A 15,930-nucleotide genomic window follows, 5' to 3' on the forward strand; every position below is an offset into this window, starting at 1 on the left:
AAAAAAAAAAAAAAAAAGACAAGAAACAACTATCTAAATGGTCAAACCAACAGAAGCAATGCAAAGAGATGGAAACGTTCTAACAGAACCACAAAGCATAGTTAGAAATCAAAATGCTGTAACAGAGACAAAAATGCCTTCAACAGGCTCAGAACTAACTTAACATAGCCAAGGTAAGAATCAAGTAGTTTGAAAATGGGCAATAAAAGCTTCCCAAAATGAACTATAAGGAGAAAACAACCAGTAACAGAATAGAACCCCCAGGAATTGTAGAGAATAACAAAAGGCATAACAGAGGAGGACCTGGAATACCAGATCATGGGAAAAGAGTCAGAGAGCTGGGTATCCCTTGACAAAAGGCTTGCAGGAAGCTCTGGCTTCAGTTCCAGCACCTCATAAAACCAGCATGGTGGCTCATGTCAGGAAGATCAGAAGTTCAAGTGAGTTTGAGGCCAGCCTGGGCTACACTGGGACCCTGTCTGGGGCTGGGGGGAAGGAAAAAAGAGATAGGGAGGAAGAAAGAGGAGAGAGAGGGCAGAGTAGAGGAGGGGGAGGGGAGGGCAGAGAAGAGAGGAGAGAAGGGGAGGGAAGAAGAGAGAAGGGGAAGAGAGAGGAGAGGGGAAAATATGGGAGGAAAGGGGAGAGGTGGGAAGGAGAGTGGAGTGAGGGGAGAGGAGGGGAGGGAAGGAGAGTAAGCAGGAGAGAACAGAAGAAATATTTCAAACAGTAATGGCTGAAACTTTCCAAAATCATTCTAAAAACACCAAGTATCTAGGAAACTCATAGTATAGCAAACAAAATAAAAACCTCAAGTAAAGACAAAAGTTTAGGTGCAGACTCCTTGAATTAAAGAAAGCCTCAGAGAGTATTTTGAAAGATACTAGAGGCCATGGAAGACATCACCTTTCCTATACAGAAACAATGAGAACAACAGATTTCCAGTCAGAAATTACAATGAATAAGATGTTGAAGTGCTGGGAGAAAAAACCGCCCGGAGGGGGGGGGGGCGGGGAGTTCTGTACAGGGAGAGGAGATTCAGGCTGGATACACAGCTGACGGCTAAGACTATGGACTCTTCCTGCAACATGAGCAGAGTTTGGTTCCCAGCACCTACATTTGGCAGCTCACAACCACCTGTGACTCCAGCCACATGGAATCTAACGCCCTCTTCTGGACCCCATGGGTACTGCAGTCATGTGCACATACACACGTGCACATACACACGTGCACATACACACACGCAAAGATAAATATTTTCAGAGGAAAGAAACTAAAATAAATAACCTTTGTGCTTTGAAGAATAGTGTCCAGAAAGTTAGAAGACAACCCACAGAATGGAGGGACAGTCTGAAAGTAATAAAGGTCTAGTCTCTAGAATATTTTTTAAATTCAGTAACAGAAGGACAACTGTCTTTTAAAATGGACAAAATATTTAAATATACAAGGTACCAACGGGTACTTTAAAAGATCCTTAATGCCATCAAGCATTGGGGAAATGCAACTCAAAACCACATGGGGACACCACCTCCCTCCTGCTGAAATGGCTAGAAGAGAAGAGACCATAGGACACAAAAGGGTGTGCAGCGACTGGAACCCACACACCCTGCTACTGAGACAGAAATCACGTAGTCACTTTGGCAAAAACTGGGCAGTTCATCAAAACCTAAAACAGCTGCTGTGTGGGCTATCTTCCTGCTCCTAGACACACATCCAGAAGAGTCACAGCCACGCCTCTCCAAGGCTAGAACACAGAAGACCATAGCGCCAACAGTAGAGATAACTGAAGTGCTCATCGGCTTAGGAGGGACTAAGTAGAATGTGGTCTGCCCACACAATGGAATATTATGTAGTCATCAAAAGAACGAACACCTGGAGCTGAGCTAGAGTATGTGTGGGCCTCAGGAACACTGTGCTGGGTGGCTGAAGCTAGTCGCCACATGCTATTTAGTGTATGGTTCCATTTGCGCAGCACTGTTTGTTCAGAACAAAGAGCTCCATAAGAAGAAAGAACAAGTAGAACAGAGATTAGTGGGGGATGGGGAGTGGTGGGGTGGGGATGATGGAATTAGTGAGCACAGACACAAGCCTGTGGACATGCTAACAGCCATCGGACTGTACGCTTTAAAGGGTGGGTTATTTATTTATTTATTTATTTATTATACATAAGTACACTGTAGCTGTCTTCAGACAATCCAGAAGAGGGTGTCAGATTTCATTATGGGTGGTTGTGAGCCACCGTGTGGTTGCTGGGACTTGAACTCAGGACCTTCAGAAGAGCAGTCAGTGCTCTTAACCGCTGAGCCATCTCTCCAGCCCCTAAAGGGCGGATTTAACTGTATGTGAACTTGTACCTCCCTGCCCCAACTGAAAGCAAAGGTGGAAGACTGGACACAAAGCCTGGAGCTCACTGCCTGCAGACCATGCTGAAAAGGATCAAATTCTTAAGGCCGAAGAAAAAAACTATACGGGTCAGGGGTGTACACGTCTGTAAAGACAGAGAGAGCGGCAGAGACCAAATAAACAAAGAAAGGTAAAATAAAATCTTTTGGTCTTCTTAGTTTTTAAAATGTCCATTGTCATCATGTGTGTGTGTGTGTGCGCGTGTGTCCCCTGTGCCATGGGCAAGCACCTTTATCTGCTGAGCCATCTTCTTAACCTAGTTCTGTGGGGGTCGGGGGGATGCTGTTTTGTTGCTTTGTTTTGTTGTTGTTGCTTTATTTTCTTTTTCTTTTTCATTGATCAAAAAAATTTAAAGCAATAAAAGTTAAAATGTGCCAAGCGTGCTGGCACGCGCCTGCAATCCCTGAACGAAGGAAGTGGAGGCAGGGGGATGATAAGGAGTCCACGGCCTTCCTCACTTATTCAAGGCCTACATGGGCCACCTGTGAGCCATCTCAACAAAATCAAAACAACCAGGATGGGGAGGGGAGAGAGAGTGAAAGTGTGTTGCTTGTCTATAGCACGTGTGTTAGGGAGCTGAATGACACTCATGTTCCAGGGATTAATGGAGACTTGAAAACAATCTGTCCCCACACTGGAGAGGCAGAGTATAAAATGTACGTAATCTGAAGGTAGGCTTTTATTCATTTATAAGTATAACCACATCCTGGTCTGTCCCCTCCTCTTCCTGCCCCTCCCTGCTCTCTTCATCAGCCTCCCAGTTCTGCTAAGGAATTAAACCAGGGTCTTGAACATGCTGGGTATGATGTGCCCGATTCTTGCCTCCAATCCTAAAACCTCACCAACCTCAAAGGGTTGGCATCAAAGTAACTCTGCTCTCTAACCACAGTGCCCCTAAGCTAGAAGCTCACCAGAAATTGAGTTAAAATTCCTATGTATTTGGAAATTTTATAAGGCATTAAATACAGGTTCAAAGCCACACTGGATACTTTTAGATATTAGAATTAAGAATGGCAAACATCACATATCAAAACAAGTAAGACAGCAAAAAATCAGCATTTGGAAGGAAATGCTTAGTTTAAAATACTTATATAAAAGTTGGTGAATGTTTGAAATTGATAATCTATACATTCAACTTTCCAAGCTTAGGAAAATAATCACATATCAATTCAAAGAGAAAGAGGTATATAATAAATACAAGAGAAGAAAGCAGTGTGGATATATATCTAAACCTGAGAATTCATTGTTTGGAAGAACAGTTCCAAGAAAATGAGCAACCCTCCAGTAAAAGAGATTAAAGAAAAAGAATCAAGATAATGTTACGCATGAAAAAAATGGACATGATTATATATAAAACAAATAAGAAAAATACAATCGATCATGTCAAAAAAACTGAACAGATAAAATGAGATTCTAAATGATATAATTTACCAAAATGAATGCAAAGTAGCTCTCTATGCTGTAAAGAAATTGAAGCAAGGTTAAATTGCCTCCCATGAAGATATCAGTCCTAAATGGCTTTGTACGTCTTTCCACACTGAAGCGACAGATCATCTCAGTCTTGTTCAAATTCTCAGAGGAGAAGGAAGAAGAGATGCTTCAAGGTCACCTCAAGAGAATATCTAAGTCTGACGCAATCCCGCACATGGGACATTAGAAGGAAAAATAAGAGCCATGAGCTCTATTGTCTGACTCGTAAGCAGAGAAGCAAAACATTAGCAAACCAGATCTAACGATGACTTAAAATGGACGATGCATCTTGACCACCGCAGGGTCATACACTGCTGCAGGGTAGGTTGGTATTCACAAGACATTTGCTCTGACAGACACAGCTGAGCACTGGAGAAGGTAAAGTGAGCACACGGTCCAGAGCTTCAGCAGATGGGGAGAGAAAGTAAGTTTCTGCAATACAACACAAAGTACAGGGTGTGGGGAAATCTTACAGAAAATGAGACCACTGAGTACAGCATTCAAGGAGAGCAAACGCAGGTGGGGACAGGGTAGGGGACAAAAGACATACGTGGTCCTTATCAAGGTCCTACGGATTTTCAACATGCATGGGTTCGCATGTTTACGTGTGCTTATGTGTAGATTTGTGCGCATGCTCAGGTGTGTATGGGTGTGTGTGTGTGTGTGTGTGTGTGTGTGTGTGTGTGTGTGTGTAAACCAGAGGCAAACTTAGATGTGGTTCCTCTGGACACAGTCACCTTGCTTTTTTTTTTTTTTTTCATGAGGTCTCACTGAGACCTGGGGCTTGATTATCATGACAGGCTGATTGGCCAGTGAGCCCAGGGATGCTACATCTGTCTCTCCACTGCTGAGATACATGGGTCACCACACCCAGCTTTCTTACCTGGGTGCTGGGGCCTGAACCTCATGTTTGTCCTCCAGCAAGTGCTTTACAGACTGAGCCATCTCCCCAGGCCTTGAGGTCTTATATTTTTCATGTGGAGTTGGAGTTCCTATAAGTTCTTACATGTTACAGATACTATGGGGGGCAGGGGGCAAGCAAATATCTGTGGACAGGAGGATGTCATAAACCAGGGGTTCCAAAGTGCGGCTCCTGGGTCTACAGCAACAGTATCACCTGGAGACTTGTGAAGACTGCCCCACATCTCCGTGGCTTCACCCAGACCTTTTGAACAGACACTCTGGGGCTGAAGCCTAGTGGCACGTTTTAACAAGCCCGCCCTGGGATTCTGAGGCCGACATTTGATGACCGTCCAACTTTCTTGCTTAGCTTTTAAACTAGATGAAAAGTCATGCCTCCTCTTCCTCTGGGTGCCCTCACAGCAAACATAAAGGGAAGAAAAGGGAGCCTGTTACAACTCGTAACAGCAAGTAATTCCCAATAGTAGAATTTGCTGGACGCCATAGTTTCAGGTTTTACACTATGCAGAGCCAAAGGAGGAAGCACTTTCAGAAAGTAGTAACTTCTGTGTAGGGAGAGGTAACCTCTAGAAAGGTCTGCTGGTAGTTTGGAAGGAAGGCAGACTACACGTTAGTTCTGGACAGCATGGAGCACCTCCAAGAGAGAAAGCCTAGAAAGGAGAAAGAATGTAGGCTGTGTTTCAGGTACACAGTCACTGCTGCCTTTGATGACTTGTGGTTCAGGGTGTAGCATTCCTAGGTAGAAGTTGGGATGGAAGGATCTAGTCTTCAGAGCCCGTCTATACCTTGTGAACTTCTGCCAACTCATAGTCCATCCTGGCTGTCCTCTTCAGAAAGCCGGCCTTGGTGGTAATGATTTGGGGCTTTGGAGGTTTGATCCTTGGCTGTGTCACAAAATCGGGGAGGGATGATTCAAGTTCCACTAAGCCTATATGGGAGGAAGATGGTGTTTTTAGTGTCCAGTGCTTACATTTAATGTGCTGAGAGTGCCCTGTTAGTGAGCTGTTGGAAGGACCATCTCTTAAGAGGGTGAATGTTTCTAAAGTGTAAATCGTGTGAGGTTAGCGTCTGTTCTCAGTGATGTGGGTGACTTCCCTAGGGAAGTATAGCCAGTAGCCAGCAGCCAGCAGCAAATCTACAGCCTTGTGACAGGTGGCGCCCCCATTTTGAAGTGGGTGTTCACCAATCCGTGATATTGTGCTCTGGAGATGTCGGTCTGGGCTCTAGGCTCAAGAATCTAACCACCACTAATTCATGATCTTGGCCAGATGATGCATCTGCGTGTGAGCTAAACTTTTAAAAATGTAAACTGGTCCCTTGGGCTTCATAAGAGGCACAGGTCTCTCCATCAGTTGGCCACCTGGGTGACTCTGCCTTCTTGGTTTTAAATGTCTGTGATTTCAGTATAAATGTTTTGCTTATTTTGTAAACCTGGTGTAAAGGGTTTTTTGTCTCCATTTTTGTTTTTAAATAAAAAAATCTATTTCACAACTTGACTGCTGGAGTTTGTTTTTGGGTAGGAGTCTTGTCAAGTTGCTCAGGCTAGCCCCAGACTTCTGGGCTCTGGCAAACTGGGTGCCTCCAGATCGAAGCTATAGACATTTGTTACTACACCTAAAAGCTATGTTTGCATACATACTTAGTAGCTAACTGAATTTACTCTGTTAAATTATTCTACAGGTGTTTCTTTTCTCTGAGTCTGCGTTTTTATTACTTTGTGTGAACCTGTCCTGTCCTGACAAGGTAGGAAACGTGGTCACTGATGCTTTTTAAATATTCTATTGCTTACCGTCAGTGTACGGAACCCAGATGTCTTCTCCTAAACTTCTAACGGCATGGATTTTTATTTTTAATTTTTTTTACCTTCATAGGTGTTGAGATAGTGGTTTCTGACTACAAAGTCCTCTGAGTTGTTGTCTGGGAAACGGCCAAGGCGAGACAGAGGTCCATAGACCTGAGATGCAAAGTTAGAGTAGTCCGAGATGATGTCTCTCCGCTGCAGCTTCCCTTCTATGTTCTTCCCCTTTCCCACGAGTTTTCTGATGTCTGAAATAAAAAGCTCTGTCATGGTTCTCTCCCCATACCTCTCTGAATGACAAATGCAGAACCCTTTGACTCAGCAGGAAGATACTGAGCGGGCCCACCACAGCTAGAGGGCAGCACTAGGAACAGTTCTTCCATCCGGGTAGCTCTGATACAGGAGCGGGTGGCAGAAGCTGAGTCAGCGAGCATCCTCAACGTGGAGTCGCACGCACCCCGCAGACTTGTGTGAGCACTGTGCGCGTGCGCACACACACACACACACACACACACACACACACACACACACACGTTTGAGATCCCCCGTTACAGGTATGCCACAAGTGTGAGGAAGTCGCACTGCAGGACCCAGACCCGCGGCTACCTTGCACCAGTTGTTCACAGTTCATCTGCAGGTCTTTGTATGTGACTTTGAGTGATAGAATTTAGTAAAATAGTTCACATTTGGCCATTTATCTATAAAAGCTAGTCAAATCCACCACTAGCTATGTTGTATCCCTAAAAGAAAAAAATGTCAGGGACATCTAAATACATAGCCAACAGCAAGCTAGTTAGATCAAAAACAAATTAAAGGCTGAATTCACTGAAAAGAATTTTAAGTAAGATTTTAATTTTTGGATTGATTTTACTTTTTCTGGAAAACATTTTTTAATGATCTTTTAAAAATGTGATTGAGTTGTTTAGAGTACATACATATCAACCGCTGATTTGAGCACATTAGTAGTGTAATTCTTTTTTTTTTCCCATGAATTTGAGGCATCTGGAAAGCTTTCAGAGCTGGTTTTTAAAATCTTTCTTTTTTTAATCAGATCTTTGAGAATTTAAAATAGCACTGTTTGATTATATTCACCTCCCTCCTCAACCTTCCATTTTCCTCCCTACCTACCCGAGTGTCCTCCTTTTGTTTGTTTGTTTTTTTACCCATAATGCCCCATTTGTATTGTCCACATACTCTTGGGTATGTGGCCTTCCACTGGGGTGTGGCAACTTACCAGGCTTAGCCCTCATAAAAGGTCATAGAATGTTTAAAAAATTATTTACTGTCTTAGTCAGGGTTTCTATTCCTGGACAAAACATCATGACCAAGAAGCAAGTTGGGGAAGGAAAGGGTTTATTCAGCTTACACTTCCATGTTGCTGTTCATCACCAAAGGATGTCAGGACTGGAATTCAAGCAGGTAAGAAAGTGGGAGCTGATGCAGAAGCCATGTAGAGATGTTCTTTACTGGCTTGCCCAGCCTGCTCTCTTATAGAACCAAGACTACCAGCCCAGAGATGGCACCACCCACAAGAGGACCTCCCCCCTTGATCATTAATTGAGAAAATGTCTTATAGCTGGTCACAGAATCTCATGAAGGCATTTCCCCAACTGAAGCTCCTTTCTCTGTGATAACTCCAGCCTGTGTCAAGTTGACACAAAAGTAGCCAGTAAAATAGCTTCCATTTTAAGTGAATGTGGATATGCGTGTGCATGCATGCGTGTGTGCATTTGTGCGTGGGGGTGGGAGTGTCTGCCTAATGCCATGGCACACGTGGGAAGGTTGAGGATAACTTTCAGGAGTTGGCTCTCTCCTTGCACTGAGTAGGTCCCAGGAATTAAATGTATTTACCCGGTGAACAATCGCAATGGCCCCAATAATACAATTCTTATAGGTAAAATGTAAAACGTTTTTCAATAAGAGAAACTACAAATAAGAAAAACTACAAAATTAAATTAAATGCTTGTTAATAATTTAAGTTTTTCATAAAACTTTTAACTTGGATTTTTAATTTAGTTCGTATGTGTGTGTTCATATAGTGAGTGCACACGTGTATAGAAGAATGTGCCCCTGTGCTAGCATGTGCAGAGGCCAGAGAAGGACACTGTGTGTCCTGTCCTATCACTCTTTGCTTTAAGCCCTTACACAGGCTCTCTCAGTGAACTTGGGGCCTGTTGGCTCACATACACTGGCTGGTCAGCCAGCCCCAGTAATCCTCCTCTCCTTCCCACGTTGTCCTAGGGTGACAGACAGACATGGCCACACCTGGGTGGTGCACTGGAGATCTGAACTCAGATCTTTGTGCCTGTACAGCATGCATGCTTAGTCACTGGGCCATCTCCTCAGCCTTTAATGTAAAAAAAAACAAAAAAAACAAACAAACAAAAAAAAAACGTTTTCTCTTAATCCTTCCCTGAGTAAGTAGTAAAGTGAATATTTCACATTTTTATGCATAAAATAAGAATGTATAATTATAGGATAAATAAGCATAATACATCTGTGGCCTTAAGATTTTCTTGATGAGAAGCAATTGGGAAAAATGACTAAAATATCATCTTTGGGGCAGGAATTTAAGATGATATTAATCAATGGGTTCCTTAAGCGGGGACTTGGGTTATGAATGTAAGGGGCCTAATACCAACACTGATAGAGTAGTAACTTGGCTACCTGTTAGAACATGGTCACTTGACTTTCTTAGCAATTTCCCTCCAATGTCCACCTTTCAAACAGAACTCCTCACCCTTTCCTATTCAACACCAGGACCAAAGAATTTCATCTGAGTTTAGTCAGGCTTGGTCAAAGCCCCAAAGCCGGGTCCCCTCCCGGCCCGTTCATGCCACATTTTACCTGATACATGCTTGTGTCGGATCTGCGCCACTTTGGCCTCCTTGGCTTCCTGCAGTTTACACCACTGGTCGTTCAGGTGCCTCATGGTCAGCTCATTCTGGTTCTCCTCTCGCCTCTTCAGCAACTGTTTCAAAACCTCCAGGCGCAGTTCCTGCAGTCTTGGGGATAGATTACAGAGTATTACTCTCTCAAACTGGGAGTTTTACTTGAGAGCCACCGCGGGCCCTTCCTGTGAGCATCGTATTCGTGTGCTTTAAAAGGACCACCATGGCAAAAATGCAACAAGCAAGTTGAAACGGAGGGGCTGATGCCCACTCTTAGCAGTAGATCTCTATACAGTGGGGGCGTGGGGAAGGGGTGCGCATGCGCACAGTCCAGAAGCCAAAGCACAGACAAAGAGCAGGCAGATGGGGTAAGAGATGGGCTCGGGTAAGAGATGGGCTCTCTGAGCAGCTGAACCTAGAGAACAAGAGATTTGTGGACAGTTCTAGGTTAACGGAGCTGTTAAGAAAGAGGAGTGAAGAAAGCTGGGGTAGTAAGCGATCTTGAGACAGGGCTGGTCCTGACGTGGTAGCAACTCAATCGATGACCTTCCCTTTGCTTCATAAATCGGTGCTCATGAGTTCCCCTGTGCTGCCTTGCTTATATATCCAGCCATGTCCTAGCTGTTTCTGAACCATTGTTTCTGCCGGCTTTGAATCCCCTGTTGGCTTCTGAGGCTCCCAAAACAAACCGAACAACAAATCCTGCTCCTTCTAGTCTATCCCTGCCTATGGCCTTCCTGCTGGGAACCTTTTCCTTCTCTAGAAGCTACTTGTATCCAGTCTTCGGCTCTTCCCAAGCTGCCCTCGCAGCTAAGAGTCTCCCTCTTTTTGGTCTCAGCTCCACAACGCTGTCAGGCTTTTCCTTGCACAACAGAGTCAAATGTTTACCAGGTGCCCGCTGTATGTGAGGCAGGAAATAACGGCAGACAAGATGCACTGCCGACATACAGGCTTAGGAGCCAACCCTACAACACAAGATCAGTTCTAGATAAGGAGCTCAGAGGGACAAGGAGGAGGAAGACAGGAGTGGGATTTGTTACAGGGAGAAGGGGAGGTCCAGCCTCAGCCAGGGAGATGAAATGGTTCAAAAGGCCTTGGGAAGCCTGGTGTGGTATGCACAAAAGCACAAGTTCAAAGCCAGCCTAGACTACATAGGAAAATTCTGTCTCAGAAAAGACCTAGGGAAAGTTGGGACCAAGAGTAGGGGGACCAGAGACAGGACAGTTGTGTCTCAGGCCTTCTCTAAGTGCAAACAATGGAGGAGAGTGGGGACCAGTGATAAATGCTTGGGGGTGGGGGGAAGCAGATGCTCTTAAAATTAAGCCACACGGGCTGGAGAGACGACTCAGCCGTTAAGAGCGCTTACTGCTCTTCCAGAGGTCTTGAGTTCAATTCCCAGCAACCAAATGGTGGCTTCACAACCATCTGTAATGGGATCTGATGCCCTCTTCTAGTGTGTCTGAAGACAGCCACAGTGTACTCATATAAATAAATCTTTAAAAAAAGAAATTAAGCCACACAACAGCAGCCCCTCTGCTTGAGTGAAAGATATAGTCAAATACTACACAGTGAATTGGGTCAACAGTGGGCCTTATCTACCATGATGGTCTCTTAGCAATTATAAAGAGGCTGAACAATTCATATCACCTAGTGACATGTAGCCATTGAAATGTTCAATACATCATTCCCATTTATGGTGACATAAACATAACATAAACATAAACAGACATCCTGGGCAGTCAGCCATGTAAAAGCATAGCAAATAGAATAATGTAGAACACTTGATAATGGTGACATTCCACTATGTAGGCTGACAGATTTACGCTGCTTGTTTACTGTTAATTAATAATTAATTAACAAATTAATAGACAGGGTCTCATGTAGCCCAGGATGACCTCAAACTCAATATGCAGCTGATGGGTGGCCTTGAACTCCCAATCCTTCTGCTTTGTCCCGCTGAATGCTGACTGTATAGGCCTAAGCCTCCCACCCAGGCTTTTCTTATTATCTTATTGTGTTATCTTTAAAGTATGTCATAAGACTCCACTGCCATGTTATGCAGGTGGCAGCCTGGAAAGCCCATATTCACCACATCTTCAGTCGCATCAAAGGGCCACACTGAGTGACCTGTAACTGTCCAGGTTCACTCAACGGTGGACTCAAGTAGCAAAACCTTTCTTGGAACACACACCGCCGCGGTTAAGCAGGCAGTGGCTGACCAAGGTTGTGCCAGGGTCACTTCGCCTGATGGCTTTTACTTCAGTTTCTTCCACGGCAAAAATGGAGATAGCTGCACCTCTCTCACAAGGTGGTTGTGGGCAAGCTATCTTAAGTGTAAAATGGAACTGTCCGGAAGGTTCGCTCTGACACAGACTGCAGACTCTAACCTCCTGATTCTGTAGGCTCTGGGTAGCTCAAGGATACGGGTTTCTAGAAAGTTCTCAGAGCATGGCGTGCACAGTGCTCTGAGTGCTGTGCTCTGCATCTTTCCTCCTCATCACCCCTGACATCAGTGGCTTCTGGCTCTCCCTGCAGCTTTCTCAGAAGCGTACTCTTCCCATGTCCCCCATCTCGAGCAGTAGAGCTCTTCTCTCTAGAGTTAGCTTGCTATTGCGTGGAGGAGAAGGGCAGGCTCCTACCCCATCCTTACCTCAGTCCCAGTGGGCCATGAACAGCTGCCCTGAGGCTCAGAAACCAGGCATTCACCAGGCTTTCCTATCTCATAGCAGAGCCTGGACGCAGGGGGAACTGAAAGTGTGTTTATTAAAATTGGCCCCAGGTGTAAATCGCCTTTTGAAGTGATCACTCTGCCCAGAAACATTCTCAATAATGCATTTTTACTAGACACATTCTTCTCCAAAGAATGGCATTCAGCGTAAATGTCTATGGACCACAGAGGACACTGAGTCCCCTGCCATACACTGTTTTCCAGTGAGTTATTAGCTTTTACCAAAACTGCATGTAGTATGACTCAGGGTTAGTCAAAAAAGGAATTGGAAAAAAACATTGAAATTCAACAGCAGACTGAGTACTCTCTTGGTTCTTCTCTGGTGCACAAGGGGCTTTGAGAGCACTGTACAGCACCACAGGCCCCAGCACAAACTAGAACAAAGGCCAGCCTCAGCAGGCGCCTTCCCAGCATGCCTGTTAAGGACTCTGTGGTCCTAATAATGTCTCTTCGTTTCTAGACATCAGCAACAACCTCATTACCAGAAACACATCAGGAGAATGTATTCAAAAGCACATTACACGCTTGCTGAAAAATGGCCTTATGTGGTACACTATACCAACAATCATATCATCATCACCACCACCACCGCTATCACCGCTATCACCATTATCACCATTATCACCCCCACCAGGTAAAATGTGAAACTGGAGAAGTTCCGAGACCTAGCCTCATTTATGCTTGTTGCTGTACAAGCTCATCTCTTCGCAGACAAAGCCTCCACAATTTGCCTTTCCAGTGGGAAGTGCTCTATCAGCGATGGCTAGAACTGGGGTTTCCTACGAGTCTTGGAGGGTAGGAATGAGAGGGCTGTCTATGAGGCTGTTGTGTGAGACGTAAAGGGGCCTCTTGCCTAAGCATGGCGGTTCTGGGAATGACCCAGGGCAGGTCTCTAAGATGCTTGGCAGAAATCACTGGGACAAACCTGGAGCAGGGTTCTTTGGTTTCATGTTTGACTTCACGGAGGTTGAGAATTGTTTTTAAACGCACATATTTGGGGGAAATGCTTCCAGATTAAAAACAAACAAACAAACACCTAATAATGTGGCCAGGGGTGGTGGTGATAGCACACGGCTTTAATCCCAGCACCTGGAAGGCAGAGACAGGTGGATCTCTGAGTTTGAGGACAGCCTAGTCTATAGAGTGGGTTCCAGGACAGCCAAGGCTACACAGAGAAACCCTGTCTTGAAAAACCAAACTGAACAAATAAATTAAATAATAACGTGTGTACACCCACGAGCCCAGGAACCTACTTTTCAATCTCTCCTTCTCTGAAGGCCCACTCCTTCCTCTCCATGGCGTTCATCATCTTCCTCCTCTTCTCAGCCTGGACACTGTCATTCAGTGGGGGCAGAGTGGCTTCCCAAGCTCGCTTCTCCCGGGCCCGCTCTATCATTTCCACCTCGGCTTGTCCTGCTGGGAGACCTCGGCCTGCAGGGGATGTCAGAGCTCAGGAACACAGGGCAAACCCACAAGCCACCCCTATACACTTCCCTCCTACCCTGCTCTAAGAGTCAAGGGTTAGGATAGAAAATGATGCCTCTGGGAAAGGCAGCCTGGATGCTTCAAAACCAGCATCATCTGTGGCCTTCGTGCCTCCTCTTACTGAGGTAGACATTGTTTTAGTTGTATATATGTTCAGCGACCACTGAATAATCACCTTGGAGTGTCTGTACTAGACAAGTCCATAGTCTTAAAATGCAAAGAGGGGTCTGGAGAGATGGCTCAGTGGCTGATCTTCCAAAGGACACAGGTTCAGTACCCACATGGCAGCTCAAAACCATCTGTAACTCCAGTCCCAGAGGACCTGACACCCTCTTCTGGCTTCTGTGAGTTCTGCATACATGTAGTACTGCATACATGCATATGCAGGCAAGACACCCCACACACTTGAAATGAAAATAAATAAAATTTCCAAAAATGTTAAATGAAGAGGGAGTGGATATATCAGTGATTGGAATTTGTTGAATGGAAGTTAAAAAGAGATACATACTTTAAACAAGACCAGTCAATGAATAGCTATTAGCTGATAATCTTTTTCACTTTGTCTCCTATAGTGAATATACAATCTAGAAGTACACCTCACCTCCATCTTTAAGAGTTTAAATACTTATGGCACTGTGGTCATGGCTCAGAGACACAAGCAGAGACCTACCTCAACGTGGCTTCTCTGGCACAGGGTTTGGGAACCCAGTAGCCTATTCGGTGGCTAGCAGATCTAAAGGCAGCTTCAACTTGGTACATCATCTTCCTAAAACTGAAAACTACTAAGGGGCATAGGTGCCATGTGGGTTTCCTGTGTAATATTTGATTTTTTTCATTAAAAAAAATAACAAAAGTCTAATGAGAAAAGTTTCTACCATATATAAAAATCTACTTCTTAATTTTCTGTGCTATTTCTTCCAAGTCTTGTCCACTCATCAGTGGAAGGACTGTCAATTCAGTTAATGTATGAGGAAATATATAAGTTTAAAGAAATGCATAGAGCCTGGAAAGATGGCTCAGCAGCAAAGAGTGCAGAACCAGAGTCTGGGCCCCAGCACCTATGTCAGGTGGCTCACAACTGCCTGTGAGCACTACAGGGTCCAGCGCCCTCTTCTGGCCTCCACAGGCACTGCACTCACATGTGCATGCACACACACATGCAATTGTATAATTATAATTTTTTAAATCTAAGAAAAGCATGTTTTTAAAAACTAAAAGGTAACAACTTAAGAGGAAGTTAATAATTCCACGTTTATTGTATATGAAAACATATACAGATATATCAATATAGCATTTGTGTAGAGTTTGCTTAGTATTTAAAAACAAACAATACAAAAATACCATAAATATTCATACTTGACAGCTGTGTTATTTATCAAATATCTTTTTCACCTTTCCTATTGAAATAAATTTAAATACTAAAAATAAAGTTAATGATTGCTTCAATCACCATATTAAGCCCTCCTCTCCTCTTCCCTCTCCCAAGATAAACACCGGAGGGGTTCAGAGCACTTTTCCTGAGCTTGGCATTTTGAGAATCTGTTAAGGTTCATGGGTCTGTGACTTAATCACTTACGATATAGCAAGAACTGTTCAAATTCATTTACCCTTCAACAAATCCCTATCATGGAAATACAATGATTCCTATTTTACAAATAAAGGCGTCAAGGGACTAAAAGTTGACATCAGCTGCATGAGGTGAAGTCTGTATTAAATGCAGCAGTCTATTTTGTGTTCTTACGTATCAAGGTTTATCCCCTAATGAGGCATGAATTGGAAGCCAGATTTGACTCTGAGATGAGATGGAAGAAGTATCTGAAAACAAAGCGTATCAACTGTTAAAAATAGCGACCTGTGTAACATGGTTCATGTGTCTACTCGCAGGTGAAGGCTGAAGAGCTATTACACATGTGCTATTCTGAAACACCTCTTTATCCCACCCCATGGTGGGGGCATGGGCTCCAGGCACAGAGATATCAAGGACTTCATTCGGTTTAAACTCGCATGGCCTGAGTCTATGGCCTGAGTCTACGCAATACTGCATCCAACATCCCTGCCCTGGTCTTGCTGTGCCCACCCTCAGATAGAACATCCCTGCCCAGGTCTCGCTGTCTCTGGCAGATAGAACATAAGATAGGATTACTTTAACTCTGGAACGTGCCAGATTTACCCTCAGAATGCATTCACAGCTTCCCCGCTCCTCTCCCTCCCTCCCTCCCTCCCTCCCTCCCTCCCTC

General features: G+C 44.4%; 1 protein-coding gene across 1 annotated transcript in view; it reads right to left on the reverse strand.

Annotated features, from left to right (window-relative positions):
- Maats1 (MYCBP associated and testis expressed 1) overlaps positions 1-15,930 on the reverse strand; it is a 44,615-nt gene that overhangs the window by 17,379 nt on the left and 11,306 nt on the right. The window contains exons 7-10 of the mRNA XM_021184911.1: positions 13,462-13,639; positions 9,437-9,594; positions 6,655-6,837; positions 5,577-5,719 (exon numbers count right to left, since the gene is read on the reverse strand). Of these exons, the coding sequence (XP_021040570.1) occupies positions 5,577-5,719; positions 6,655-6,837; positions 9,437-9,594; positions 13,462-13,639 (662 nt within the window). The remainder of the gene's footprint in view (positions 1-5,576; positions 5,720-6,654; positions 6,838-9,436; positions 9,595-13,461; positions 13,640-15,930) is intronic.

This window comes from Mus caroli, chromosome 16 (genome assembly GCF_900094665.2).
Source record: "Mus caroli chromosome 16, CAROLI_EIJ_v1.1, whole genome shotgun sequence".
NCBI classification, from domain to species: Eukaryota; Metazoa; Chordata; class Mammalia; order Rodentia; family Muridae; genus Mus; species Mus caroli.